At 37.6% G+C, this 14,966-nt stretch overlaps 1 protein-coding gene across 11 annotated transcripts in view; it reads left to right on the top strand.

The window, feature by feature from the left end:
• The first annotated feature begins 419 nt into the window (after positions 1-419).
• Positions 420-14,966, top strand: part of LOC127944398 (kinesin-like protein KIF1B) — a 79,481-nt gene continuing 64,934 nt past the window's right edge. For 7 of the 11 annotated variants that reach the window (XM_052540290.1, XM_052540286.1, XM_052540292.1 and 4 more), the window contains exons 1-2: positions 427-693; positions 3,076-3,220. In XM_052540290.1, the coding sequence (XP_052396250.1) occupies positions 3,115-3,220 (106 nt within the window). In that variant the 5' untranslated portion in view covers positions 427-693; positions 3,076-3,114. Of the gene's footprint in view, positions 694-3,075; positions 3,221-14,966 lie in introns of all 11 variants that reach the window. The other 4 variants (XM_052540296.1, XM_052540295.1, XM_052540294.1 and 1 more) reach the window with 2 other exon arrangements.

Raw genomic sequence — 14,966 nt, 5'->3', positions numbered from 1 at the left:
ATTCATTGCTCTCAGAAAATTATCTTTTTATATTGTGTTGTATATTTTGAGAGGATTCAAGTTGCGCGACTTGATTTTAGAACTTAAGTTGATTATAATAATAACATTTTGAAAGAACGTTGGCACGATCACCTCTTTGTGTTCATTTTTAAGTTAGCGCTTAAATTACAGGCGGCTAGCCCTGTTTTATCCATATTTCTACTAGGCGGCGCTCTTCACTTTTTTGTTGTCCGATGCCACGCCACAGCGGATCGTATGCGACCTGCAGTATTACGTCACAGCTGCCTTGCCCACCTTAGTTTTTCCAGCGTTCTCATTGGCAACACATCGCATGACTCACAAAATACTTCATTTTTATTGGCCAGAAGGGCCGTCATTCACGATGTTGACAGGGCAGTTGACGTAATCATTTCAGTAAATCAAGGCATTCATCCATATCCTAAGCCTGCGAGGGGAACGGTTCAACGACACCAGCATCAGCCTAACTAAATATATCAGAAACGCAAGCATCTTGCGCGGTGCTGGAGAATGAGACGCAGCTATAATGGGTGTATATAACAAAAAAGGAACTATCAGAAACTTAACCGTTAATCTTTTTTGATTTTTGCTGCTGGTTGTAGACGTCATTGGAGAATTGGCATCGTGCAGGATTTCTATGCGGTTCTAGTCGTCTCTACTTGTGGATATATAGCAGTAAGTGCCGTCTTTTTTAAATATGATTGTATTATTTGTACATTTGAGTTTGAGCATACATCGCCCGAGTCGGGTTTGGGAATGCTAATGGATGTTTACCGAAATGTTTTGATTCTTATTGCAGTTGACCTTAAACTTAATTGTGGTATTATACACTTAATTGTATTATCTTTTATTGATAATTGAAAACAAATTATCAAAATGACAAAACCATATGTGAGTTATGCAAAGAAAGTCACCGAGTTCATAGAAAGACGTCCGAGTTAGTGATGGGAAGTTCGGCACATTTCCAAGAATCGGTTCTTTTGAACAGCTCCGGCTCAGGCCGAATCAGTACTTTGTAAACTCGATTGTCGTTCTCGGCTGATTATAGATCAGTGGAAAAAACAATTCTGGGTTGTTCCAGTCAGTGCGTGATTTCTGACTCCAGCTCCAGACCCGTCCGGACCAATTTTACTCGTGACAGAGTCGTTCATACCGGTTGGAGAACCGGTTCCCAGCAGAGATTCAAAAGAACGATTTGTTCTCAAATCGGACATCGTTACATGAGATCAATAAAGGAGGCGACATCATACGATTATACTGTAACACTTGTTTTTGTTTTAGATTATTTAAACGTTTTGATTAATTTGATCTCTGTAGCAGACCATTATGATAGTGCAGCTATGACAACGCCGAATATGTTGTAAATATAATTTACTTTATTATACACTGAAGCAGATAAACGTTTTTTGTTATGTTGTTTCATTGTTTTAGTGTACTTAGCTTATATAAAAATAGATGGAAGAGTAAGTGTTCTTTACCTCCCTGAAGTAGACATACTTATGTTTTCTCCGGCAGATTGCATTTCATGGGCGTATGCCTTTAATTAAATGAACCACTGACGTTACAAGGGCAAGGATTAAAATATCATCTTTTTTGGTGTCATGTTATTGTATAGCGGACTATTCAATGTTCTGTCATACTCAAGAGACTGGAACTTCAAAAAGAATTGCTGCATTGTCAGATTCGTTATAACCCAGAGCCGGTCGATTAAACCAATGCATAATAACAGATGTCACGCCCATAAGTGATACTTGCATTTCTACATGAACAAACAGGCCTAATGTGTCAAATGCATGCGTTGTGATATGTCATAAGAGTCGGGTGTCATTTAGACAGATCAGATGTGTTTACTAGTGTAGTGAGCGTGTGAATAGGCCCAGCCCTGCTGCTGCAGGCGAACGGCAGCCATGTTTATGAGTCCGTGAAGGAACCATCTAATATTCCTGATCATCTGTAACTGTGTGTTGGATATTTACCTGCATATTATGCTATTGCTCTTGACCACTGGACATTTGATATGGTAAATGGGCTATTGACATATAACAGACAAGGACATTTTCATATTAAATATTATATTTATATATTTTGCTCCCGTCACATTTCTTTCTTTCTTTCTTTGAAACTTCAATTTTTTTTTTTTTTTTAACTAGTTAAACATTCTGTAATACCACTTTAAATGGTCCTTTGTTGGAAATATTTTTTATAGTATGGATATTCAATATTGTTATTTTGCTAAAAAGCATTTTGCTGAATATGCTTGAAATGTCATGTCACCTGCCCAAATATATTAACTCTTCTGATGTGACTGATACATCATTTTGGGTTATACAAACGTTTAGTTTTATGTTATTGTGGGGGACAAACATATAATGCAATGCAATACAATGATAATTGTCAGATGTACACATAAATGTTCTTCAAAAGCCTGTTCATCTTGAAAAATTAATATTTAAAAGTTATCCTTAAGTCTACTTCATAAAAAGATTTTGCAGGAGAAAGACATGCATACCACAACCTAAAGGTCGGCATTTTTGTAGAGTTTTATTATTAGAATTGTACTTGCTAAAAAAAAAAAAAGAAATATCAATCAGAGGGCAGAAGGCATGTAGAAAATTGTCAACTGGTTCTCCGCAAGGTATTGACCATTTTGATAATTTAGAGGCCCTAGACATCCATATATTGAATATGATGTAGTAGCCATGGAATATATGTAGTAGGGGAAGTCGTGGCCTAGTGGTTGATTAGAGAGTTTGACTCCTAACCCTAGGGTTGTTGGTTCGAATCCCGGACCAGCAATACCACAAGTTAGGGGCCCTTGAGCAAGGCACTGAACCCCTACCTGCTCCCCGGGTGCTGCAGCATAAATGGCTGCCCACTGCTCTGGGTGTGTGTTCACAGTGTGCTGTAATTCAAGAAAATGCCCAATAACCTCTAGCATCATTGCATAAATGGAACACTTTGTATATATCTGGATAACTTCTGTCAAATGTGTTATTGTACCTTTAGCCTAATAGTTTGGGGCACTGGAAAAGAAAAACATTCTGTTTCTTTTTGCAGGAGAACATTCTGTGGGATTGAATCACAGCAGCTTCAACCATGTCTGGCGCCTCGGTGAAAGTGGCTGTCAGAGTTCGGCCCTTCAACTCAAGAGAGACCAGCAAAGAATCAAAATGCATTATACAGATGCAAGGGAACTCCACCAGTAAGTATATACTTGTCTCTTTGGCTCTCATACTTTGTTTGATTTATAAGCTTCTCATATTTGGTCACTTATCTTCAGACAAGGTGATAGTTTATTTTATGCTTTTGACTTTAGCGTATGAGATGTTCAGAGGGAGATGGCATTGATGATTGATAATGCAACAGTAGTGACCAAAAAGAAAGAGTAGAAATGGTATTGATACTCTGTTTGAAACTTTGAGTATAATTTTTTAACTTGAAGAGTTTTACACGCCTTTATCATAAAGGTGTGTTTGTTTTTAATGTTTATTTTTCAATTTAAATGAACTGGTTCATAAGAGTCGTTTGGTTGCTGCTGTACAGTAAACACCGGATTTGAGGAATGAATTAAAATCAGAATAAAATGAAGATGATATGCCAAAAAAATCAGTATTTTACCCAGTTGTAATCTCGTGAAGGATGATCTATTGCACATTCCTTTCAAATCTTATTTTACCGACAGGTTTAATACTCTGGTATGTTGTTATGTTTTAGTTGGATTCTGGCACAGTCAGAAACCAATTCACAAATGCTGCTAGGTTCCAGAGCATTAACACATTCATCTTTTAAATAGTGGTGTTATCTCATTCTGAATGGTCAGGATTCGAGAGACGCTTTTGTAACACCAAACACATTTTCTTCATTTACATACTCATTATTTTCCAATAGCTGGCCTTAACCCCATGGTAAACAAAAGGGGCTGTAGGGCGTACAAGGTCACCTGAGAGAAAGCCTGAGCGTACAGGGAGTTTAACAGGAAGTAGAGCTCAGACTGCAGTCACACAGCTCTCTAGAGCACATGCGCAGACTGCGTACTGAAACCGGAGCGTGAGGTTGGCATATGGCCCTCCCCCTTCATTAGGACACTACTGGAGACAGTATGCTGGGAATGTTGTCTTATTACAGTGCAGGACTGTCAAGGATGCTCGTGACAAATACACACAGCGAGAAGCAGAATGACATTAATGTTTGCTCTCAGAAGGGGTTCGTTTGCTCTGGGACGTGGTAACCAAGGTGATGGCCCTGCTTAGACTGCATGTTTAAAATGAATGTTTGTCTGGCCTGTATGTTTTTCTTGTACCATGATGTGTACCTATTAAAGATGCTCTCTCCATTCAGGCTGAAGCAGATATAAAGTAATTAAAGAGGTCATATGATGCTGCTAAAAAGAACATTATTTGGTGTAATGAAATGTTTATGCGAAGGTTCGCATTATTTTCCACATACTGTACATTATTGTTTCTTCTGTATGCCCGCCTTCTGAAACGCGTCGTTTTTTAATCGATCTGTTTGAAAAGTGCGGTGTGCTCTGATTGGCCAGCTATCTAGCGCGTTGTGATTGGCCGAATACCTCAAGCGTGTGACGGAAATGTTACGCCCCTTAACATATTGTGATGCCCTGTCCAGCCGCAGTGACAAGACATAAACTTAAAACAAATTGCTGAGGTCACTAATGATGTTAGATAATATTAATCACTTTAATCACTAGTTTACGTTTAACAAACCTACGTTTGATTAGTTCCATTTAAATGGCTGTACTTGCCCACTATACCTTGTGAATAAAATCTTTTTTTTTTTTTTTTTTTTTTTTCTGAATGGAATCAAATAGATTTATAGCCATTTCTCAGCACTTTATGTGATGTATAATGACTGTTTCTAGAAAAGTATCTGGATGTTTACTTGAGTGGAGTGAAGTTGAATCCTGTCAATCATTTCTGTTGTTTTTAAGAGAATAGATATTAAGCATTGGGTCGTATGGAGATTAAACCTGTAAAACCCTTTCTCTCCAGTTCTCTCTTGAGAGATTTTGCAGTGTGAGTCTTTGCCTCTTGCCTCATCCACAATGCACTGAATCTATTGTTATTGTGACCTTTTCTTTTATGAAGGAAAACTGTTGAGGGAATGGAAACTCATCTCTCTTTCCATCTTTAGCAGTGGTGTCTTGAGCAAATATCAGCGAGGATTATTGAGTGGGGAGAATTTGAAACCTCTCTGATGGTAGACAGATTCATTAAAGGGATAAGATACCCCCAATGTTGTTTGGTTCCCAATGTTCCTTAAAATATCCTCTTTTGTGTTCCAAAGAAGAAAGTCATAAAGGTGTGAGCAAATGATGACAGAATTAACATTTTTAGATGGAGGATGCCATAATTATAACAGAAACCGTGTGTCAGTGTACCATGCTTGTCCAGTGTGCATATTGTCTTTTTAAAAGTGCAGTCACATTATCATTGATTAGTGAATTGTTATTGGCCAAATCAACAATATCAAGTAATATCAATAGGAATCCACACAATTGGGAATTTGAGTGTGAAAGATCTCCCCATGCCGAACTTAGAACTGGTTCAAATTGGTTGATTCACCCTGTTGACCAACAGAAAACTCCAAGATTTGAAAGTGAGTTTGTGAGTTGTGCTCCATTTTACTACACCATTTTACATGCAAAATTGCACCGAAATGTGACCGCAGCTTACCAGTGGTTTTAAGTGTGGCTCTTCTAGTCATTTAAAGGCCTATAGTGTGTTACTGTTTTGATTTAGTAGTCTGTACAGTTTTGAAAATTAGACTTTACAAAATCATGCAATATTAAACATTTTGGGGTTGAATTTGCGCCAAAATGAACTCTATTGTGATATTGTTAATGTGATATAAAACGATTGTATATACGATTAGTTCATACAATCCACCCCTTATCATCAGTATTAGATTTTTACAAGTAAGTAACATCTCACATCATTTGACAGAGCAGCTCATCCATCTTGTTGAAGAGAGGTGTGCTGATGCTTTTTTAAGCTTGGGATTTCCCCGGCTGATGATAAAATTAGCAGATAAATCCTATAGACCAGCACTGAAATGGGGGCTAGGCTAAATCTAGACACTAGAATATCATAGAGGCTGGAGGATGGAATAATTTGACTGATGAGTAACTGATCATAATGCCCTAACAACCACATAGAAGACTTTAGCAACAGCATAGCAACAGTTCTAACAGCATATGGAATTGGAGTTGGTATGTAAAATGGGCTCTCTGTAGCTAATGTTACTCTGACCTCTTATTTTAGACTGTTTCAGCTCTGCTGTGCACGTAGATGGAGTCATCCTGACAACAGACCCTTGGGGACCGCCTGCACAGACACGGAAGGGGAAGAGTTAGAAGAGCTTTGCACACTGAAATCGAGAGACAGAAGAGCTTTTATTGATTGATTGAGAGAGGGAGAGAGGTGATAAGAAATCATAGATTGCTGTGGTTCTTCTGACACTGGGAAGGTCATCTTGCTATTGGGCTTTAAGTGCAGACAGAAACGATTGACCTGAATACAGATGTAATCCTGTGAGCGTGCCTGAGGTCACCACACTCCTCTCTTAATCCCAGTGACCCTTACAGTTGCATGGGCTTCCACTCAAAATGTCACTTTTCCCCATGCAGATTATAGCTACACCGGTCACTTAATTCAGTATCTGTTTTTTTCAGTATGGAGAAATTTAGTGATTCTAATCAAATTTTCAATTTCCTTGAAAATCTACTTTTATTCTATTTGAAAATATTCATTGATATTCTTTCCAGACATTTCAGATTTCTTCTGGCATTTATTTTTTTTACTGTCATCTTTGTATCATAAGAAACCTTGGTTAGTGAACTTGATTTATGTTTGGATTTACTATTTGGATTTATATAATCTAAGTACTGTAAAGTGATGCTAATGATTGTGGAATTATGTAAGGTAGGCCTGTCAGCACTGATATTTCCAGTTTGGTGTAATAGTGTAGTGAACTCTCCAAATGTACTTGGAAATGTGAAGAATGTGCAAAGTGTCATAGTCACATGAACGTATAAAAAGGCTTCAACGTGCATTGTGAATGCATAGCATTTGGGTTTCTATTTTTATTAGAGTCCAGCCGATATATAGTTTTGCCGATATTAATGGCCGATATATCGGTATCTGCGAATATGCAGCTGATTTTATTATTATTTTTTTGTACAGAACATATAATGCAGATAAAATGCTTGAAATGGTATAATTACTTAGTTTTTCCAGTATTTGGTCATTGTGTGCTACCAGTGTCTTGGATGAAATGCTTTAAACCTTAGGTTTAAAGCTAAAATTTGTATATTGGAATAATGTAAAATGTTGTTAGCCATTACAATCAGACCTTTTTAAAATGAAAGTGAAAGTAAAAGATGGAACTGTATTTTTGCAGGATATTATAATATTCATACTACTACTGCTTACAACTACTAATAACAATAAATATTATTGTTTGGTCTCTATAATTCTATATTATTATTATATAGATTTGCTGGAGTGTAGTTGTAAATATTTTATTCCTGTTAATCCAGCTGTCATTTCATGATCGTGACTGCTCTAATTTAGTTTTTTTTATTTTTTTTTGTAATGATTAAGTTGTTTCATCCAGGAATGTGGCTTCAGGTTTCCTTCTCCTTGTAATTGGTAGTTCTGCTTTTTCCGTACTGTCTCATTTCTGCCCTTCTTGTCAGCTGTTTCCCATTTAGCTTCCGTTTTTGCTACTGCTCAAAGTGTGATGCTTGCAAGAGAGAAAGGGTTAGATGTAGAACAGCTGTTGCGAACCAACAACAGGACACCTCAGTCTTTTACCAGCCGTCAAGTAGCTGGCTGATGTCTTGTTACATTTGTCTCCTTGGTCACTCACCGTCTGTAACTCTTAAACTCTGGCTGTATGTCAAAACATAGTGAGGTGTCTTGCTGTCTGCTTTTTATCAGGGCTTCTCTTTGTATACAAAGAATTAAAAATGAACATCTGAAAAAAAAAGACAAAGAAGACAGTTAATCTGCATAAATTGATGATAATTCTACTGATGTTCCATGATCTGATAGTAATATATGTCCCACCAAATCTTCAGTAGTGGCTCTGAGAAGCAAATGTTTGTGATTTACTGCAGGCCAAAAGTAAAACCTCATTAATAGCATAAGTTGGGTCTCTCTGACCAGCTGTAGATGCTTACAGGCTCATAAACACTTCAAGACCAAAGCAGCATGTGGATATATGAAATGTGAGTGACGAGAGACTGAAGTGGCCTCACATTCATAACCGTCATCACAGATTTGTTGTTTCTCCTGACTCCTGATACTAGAAATACTCTTGTATTTCCAAAGTACATTGTCTTATAGGGCTGCAACAAACTTTGAGAACAAATAACACATTTTGATAATCGATTAAACCAGCATTTTTTTAAGAATGAGTAATCAATAATTATTTCTAGGGGTGTGCCGGTTTCAGAATTGGTGATGACGGTTATGACGTGAGTCAAATGTGACGGTTCATAACATAACCGTCGGGACGGGGGGGGTTAGTGGATCTACCGTAGAGTCAATTGGTTGTTCTTGGAGATAGCGGGTTAACTCCGTGTCAGCGGTAAAGGGGCAGAGATTTCAGACCTCCGTTTATTAAGGAATTTCTGTCACAAAACTCATCATCCGCGCCAACGTTTTTTGAGCAAATTTCAAAGCCGCACCCCCCCACCATTCGCTGATTGTTTTGCGGTCTATGGTGATGCAATGCTTTGCTGATGCGAGCCGCAAAAAAAAGCCATTGTCTGTTCTAGAAAGGATGCAGCAAAGATATTTAATGCTAATGTATGAGGCATAGGCCTACGCTGAGTTTCATTTACGATGAGATGCGCTCTAGTTCACAGTGAAGTGCAAGTGAACGCATCACGGTTATCATTGTCTGCTATATTTGCTTTTTATTTATTAAAATACATGCAATTGGTTGATGAAACATTTATTAAAATTAAGATAAAATTTGTACAAAACGAAATTCGTTTTTAAGAAAGGTTTTCTACAAAGCAAAATTTTATGAAGTGGTAAATATTATGTCTGACGATTTACAAAACTTCATTAAGTGGTAAAAACCATGTCTCCCGATATATTTTGCGCATCTTATGATCCTATCTAAAAAATGAAAATAATATTTTAATGAAACGGTTTTGGCTGTTATAGAGTTCTAATGACGGTGTTCAACTATAACCGCCGGTCTCACGGTTATATACTAACCGTCACACCCCTAATTATTTCACAGATTAATCAGTAGACAGTTGATTTTAGCAAAACCTTATTATTAATTGATTTCACAAATCTTATGGATGAATTTCTATGTAAATGCAGTTATCTTGTCATCCAGGGATAATCTATTTATACTGAGGAGGACATTTTCCTGTACAGGGAAGCCAGCTGTTTTTTTTTTGTGCCAGTCTGATCTGTAATTACCCATATAGTAGGTCTGGGCTGATCTCCTGCTGGAGTGGAGCAGGGATGAGATGAGCCGGGGGGCGGGTGAGAGTCACATGCATCAGAGCGTGAGAGAGCATTACAGCCTTCCTTGTGCTCGCAACAGTGGGATTTTTCTCATGCTATAAAGATATGTATGCATAGACAACTGCAAAGAGGAAGAAATTAGGACCCAAAAGCAGTTCTCCATCCACATCACATGACTAAGAGTTTGCTGCTCAATATTTAATAAAAAAAATGATAAACTATTTTAAAAAACAATGAAAATAAAATGCTTACCAAAAAAGATAAAATATTTTATTTGTTTATTTGCATGCCATGTGACCATTTACCATGAACATGCATATGTGTTATAAATGCGCATCAAAGTGCTGGTTTCTGTCTTAGAACCACCGTGAACTGGGAACTGAATGTGAGCTTGACAGCACTGACAGAGCTTTGTAGTCCAGGCACGGCTAGTCATGGCCGCTACTTTTATTCATTCTGTATTATTCATGGCAGTGAAAAGCAGAATTTAGAAGAAAAAGATTGAGTCTGTCCTGGGCGCCAGTCATTTGGCATGGTGTACCTGTGATCTGGACAGCTAACCTAGAGTATACACAAACACCTCCTCTAGTCCTCTCTTGTGTGGGGTCTCACAGGGCTCAGTCCTCGGCCCTCTACTTTTCTCTCTGTATTTGCTTCCACTTGGTTCCATACTTAGAAAGTATGGCATTTCATTCCACTGTTATGCAGATGACAGTCAGATTTATGTACCTCTAAAAAAGAAAAATTATAACTCTGTTGGACAACTACTCAATTGTCTCGATGACATAAAGGCCTGGATGGCTCTGAACTTTTTACATTTTAATGATAAAAAAACAGAAGTGATGGTTTTCGGAGGCACCACTGGGACCCCGCCTGTAGATCTGGGCTCCTTAGCACCCTATATTAAACCTATTATCACAAACCTAGGAGTTAAAGTGGACCCTGAGCTTAAATTTGACAGTCAGATCAAAGCTGTTGTCAAATCAAGCTTCTTTCATTTAAGGCAGCTGGCCAAAATAAAACCAATGCTGTCAAGACAACATTTCGAAACCGTTATCCACGCCTTTGTAACTACACGGCTGGACTACTGTAACTCACTATATGTGGGGGTTAGTGGGTCCTCCATCAACCGTCTCCAGTTGATACAAAATGCAGCAGCACGTCTTTTAACGGGCACACGTAAACATGAGCACATTTCCCCTATTTTAGCTTCATTACACTGGCTGCCTATTCAATTTAGGATCCATTTTAAAATTCTGTTATTTGCTTTTAAATCACTAAATGGTCTTGCTCCGCCATACCTCTCTGAGCTTCTACACTCTTATAAACCCGTCCGCTCTCTCAGATCAGATGATCAGCTGCTCCTGACTGTGCCTAAAACTAAGCGTAAGCTCAGAGGGGACCGTGCCTTTGCTGTGTCTGCCCCTAAACTGTGGAATGATCTGCCTTTGCATGTTAAGCAGGTCTCTTCTTTATCTGTTTTTAAAACCCTTCTTAAAACCCATCTTTTCTCTTTGGCTTTTGACACCTAGTAAGAGGTCGACTTTATTTACTTGTTTCAATTTGTTACTTTGAATGCTTTTATTCTGTGGTTATAAATGGTACATATGTTTATTTTATCTATTTTATTTTTATTTATTTTTCTGTACAGCACTTTGGTCTACTGTGGTTGTTGTAAAGTGCTTAACAAATAAAGTTGGTATGGTATGGTACATGAGCATGGAGATAAAGATATGGGCTCAATTAATCACTTCCGCTGTTCATTAGAAGTTGGAATTGTGTTATTAATCATCTAGGATTAGGAATTCATGTTCTGAAATTCAACAGTCGAAGAATGTGTATCATGGTCTTACTTGTAGCTTAGTTATTGCATTGATTTTTCAATAAATCTTCTCTAAATAATACAGACAATCATTTAAATGAATAATAATAGTAATAATATTGTATTTATGATAAATATATTTATTTTTGATAGAAATGTATTAATAGGATAATTTTTCCATTATTTCGTATTCTTATGTATCTACTGTTGGGCCATTTAAGAATGTGAGGTCATGCCATTTATAATATTAGTCATTTATTTTTGATTCGACTAAGTCTGCAAGGTTTGTGAAATTAAGTGTCCATTAGTCATTCAAAGATTTGTTTAAATTATATAAATGCGTATTTGCTGAATGCCGACGGCAAGCAAGAAAATATTCTTATATTTGACTTTCTATTACTAATAATATCAAAGCAATCGTTATAATACTTTTTGTATACATTTTAATTCCTTTATTTCACAGTTCCATCTGATTATTAGATATATTAATTAATAAGGTACTCTCAAATAGGGCTGGGCGGTAAATCGAGTTTGTACAATACATCGATGTATTTTTCTAGAAATTATACAGTATGAGGCAATACAGTTTATATTGATATACAGTAGTTTGATATGAGCGTATCTAAAAAATATAGTGGAGGACACAGACTGAGCTGCTGCAGAGAAGTGCAACATCCAGTTTGTTCTAAACATGTGACTAGCTTTATATTAAGGGCTTTAAAAACATATAAAAATATAGTATTGTTTATAGTTTTGTAACGTATAGTTTAAAGTGGCTCGCCCCGTCAGATGATGGAGATGCTACTCGTGCTGTTATTGTGATAATGTGATTGATATGTGCTGTTTTCCTTAATGCATTACTTACATTTCACTGGTACACTCTCCATCTGCAAATGTTAGAATGTCATGGAAATATTTCCATTTTGCTGTATGAAATGTATAAGCCTTCTGCTTTGCAATTCTCTGCTAAGCTTCACAGACTTCATTTAGCGAGCGCCACTCTTCTAAACTCTCAAAGTCAGCAATCTTTATTCATTGGCCTATGCTTAACTGGTGATCTGTAAAATTAGTTCAGCTTCCTGGACTTTCCCCTTTCCATTGGCATGAATAGTGATTTATTCTAACAGGTCTGCTGGTCCTGACTGAAACCATAGAGGTGTCATACACTCACTTAGACTCTTACTCACTGACATAATATGCTGCTCTGAACCTGATGCTGTTTTCTCTTGTGTACAGTATGTTTGTGTATGCTTGCAAGCACATATTGTCACACTTTATATACAGTGCTGACATGAACTCGGCTGTGCTTCAAGAATTCAGAATAAGATCAGTTTGAAAATCACATAAATAGTTCACAGTCCACATATGTAAGAGTGTGTGTGCGTGTGTGTGTGTACATGGCACGTGTCCCATGCTGTTTTGCAGAGTGTAATGTGACGGTCTAAGATCTAAGATCAGAAACCTGCCCATTCCTTCCTTTGGTTGAGTAGCTGTCAGTATGTGAGGGAGCACCTGCCATCTGGTGCTACAGAAATAGACCGGGCACTCCGGACATCATCTTTGCAGCTGAAAAGAGCTACACTTTTCTAGTGATTTTCTCCAGTGCTGGATGATGATAATCATTCAGTTTTCATCTGTGCACCTTTTTCTTGTCCGCATTGATCACATTTAATATTGTGAAATAATACTACAATTTAAAATAGCTTCCATCGGTTTTAATAAATGTTAATTCTATAGTAGTTTATTTCTGCGATGACTGCTGTATTTTCAGTCTTCAGTGTCACATGATCCTTTATGACGTGCTGATTTGGTACTCAAGACTCATTTCTTTTGCATTAATCATCAATATGGAAAACAGTTGTGCTGCTTAGTATTTTTGTGGAAACTATTATACTTTTTTTTTTTTCAGGACTATTTAATGAACAAAGGTTATCATCTTTAAAAAAATAAAATTGGCTAGCAATTTAAGTCTTTACTTTCACTTTTGATCAAATGAATGGATCATAGCTGAATACAAGTAATCTCATGTATCATGAAATATAATTTTTTACGTTTTTTAGGGCCCGAGCACCGAGGTGCGAGGACCCTCTTGTATCTGCTTTGTTTTTTATTAGGGCTCAAGCCTGGAGGGCGAGAGCCCTATTGTTTTCCTTAGGATTATTTGTTATTATTATTATTATTATTATTATTATTTATTATTATTATTTTTCTTCAAGGTTTCGGGGGCTTTTGGGGCCCTTAACATGCTTAAAAAGTCTTGAAAATTGGCACACACATTGGAACCTGCGGCCATTAGGGCCGGGCAGAGACTGATACACGGGCGTGGCACAGGGGCTCTACAGCGCCCCCTGGAATATGGAGGGCCATATATCATACATACTTGCACGTAGACGTACGAAACTCGGTACACATATAGAACTCATCAATACAAACAACTTTCGTATTGCATATCATAGGCTCCGCCCAACAGGAAGTTGGCTATTTGGGGTTTATTATTCATATTTGTCGTCAAAGTTGTGGGGGCTTTTGGGGTCCTTAACATACTCAAAAACTCTTGAAAGTTTGCGCACAATTTGGAATCTGTGGCCTTTAGGAGCCTGCAGAGGCTGGGACACGGGCGTGGCACAGGGGCTCTACAGCGCCCCCTGGAACACAGTCATAAATGTTGATGTATAGCTCACACATACTTGCACGTATTAATATGAAACTCAGTACACATATAGATCTCATCGTGCCGAACAACTTGCGTATTGCATGTCATAGGCTCCGCCCAACAGGAAGTCAGCTATTTAGAGTTATGTAAAAAGCGCATGCTCTGGAATTTGAAATACTTGTCATAGGATTTTTACTCGATTGCCGCCAAACTCGGTCAACATGATCTCAAGACACTGGGGATGAAAAATTGCCAGGGGATTTTTGATATCTCGAACGGTTTGCTCGTGGCGAGGCGTTGAAATTATGGCGAGAAATGAGAAACAGGAAGTGTCTAATACCATCCACATACATTTCCTGATTTTAATCAAACTTCATCAGATTATTCTTTGTATGATGTCGATCGCATATATGTGACTATTAGGAGTCAAAGTTATAGCGCCACCAACTGGCAGCAGGAAGTGTGTCATTTTCAAAATGCTTTGTATTCAGCATCTTATTTTTACTCGATTTGCTTCAAACTTCATCAGAATAATGTTAAAACACAGCCTATATTAATCTGCTAGGGGGATATTGATATCTAAAAATATTGTTGCCGTGGCAACATGTCAAACTTGAATACTTCTCAGGCGATTTTAAGGCATATAACATACTTAGAATTTCATGAAATTCAGAACACATATCAGTATTTATGATAACTAGACACTGGCAAAAGTTCATAAGAGGGCGTGGAAGAGGCACTCTATAGCGCCACCTTTTGTCAAAAGTGGGGGGGTTAGTTTTAGCTACAGACACCAAACTCGGTACAAAAATTGTTCTTATCAAGACGGACAACTTTCTAATTCACAGTCATCAGCTACGATCAACAGGAAGTCAGCTATTTTGATTTGAATGTGGATTTTTTTTTACATTTAGCTGTGAATTAATGCATACTGCTCAGAGGAGAGTAACACTATACA

The sequence above is a fragment of the Carassius gibelio genome, chromosome A23 (assembly GCF_023724105.1).
Source record: "Carassius gibelio isolate Cgi1373 ecotype wild population from Czech Republic chromosome A23, carGib1.2-hapl.c, whole genome shotgun sequence".
In the NCBI taxonomy this organism is placed as follows: domain Eukaryota; kingdom Metazoa; phylum Chordata; class Actinopteri; order Cypriniformes; family Cyprinidae; genus Carassius; species Carassius gibelio.
This window is presented reverse-complemented; position numbering and strand designations above follow the sequence as displayed.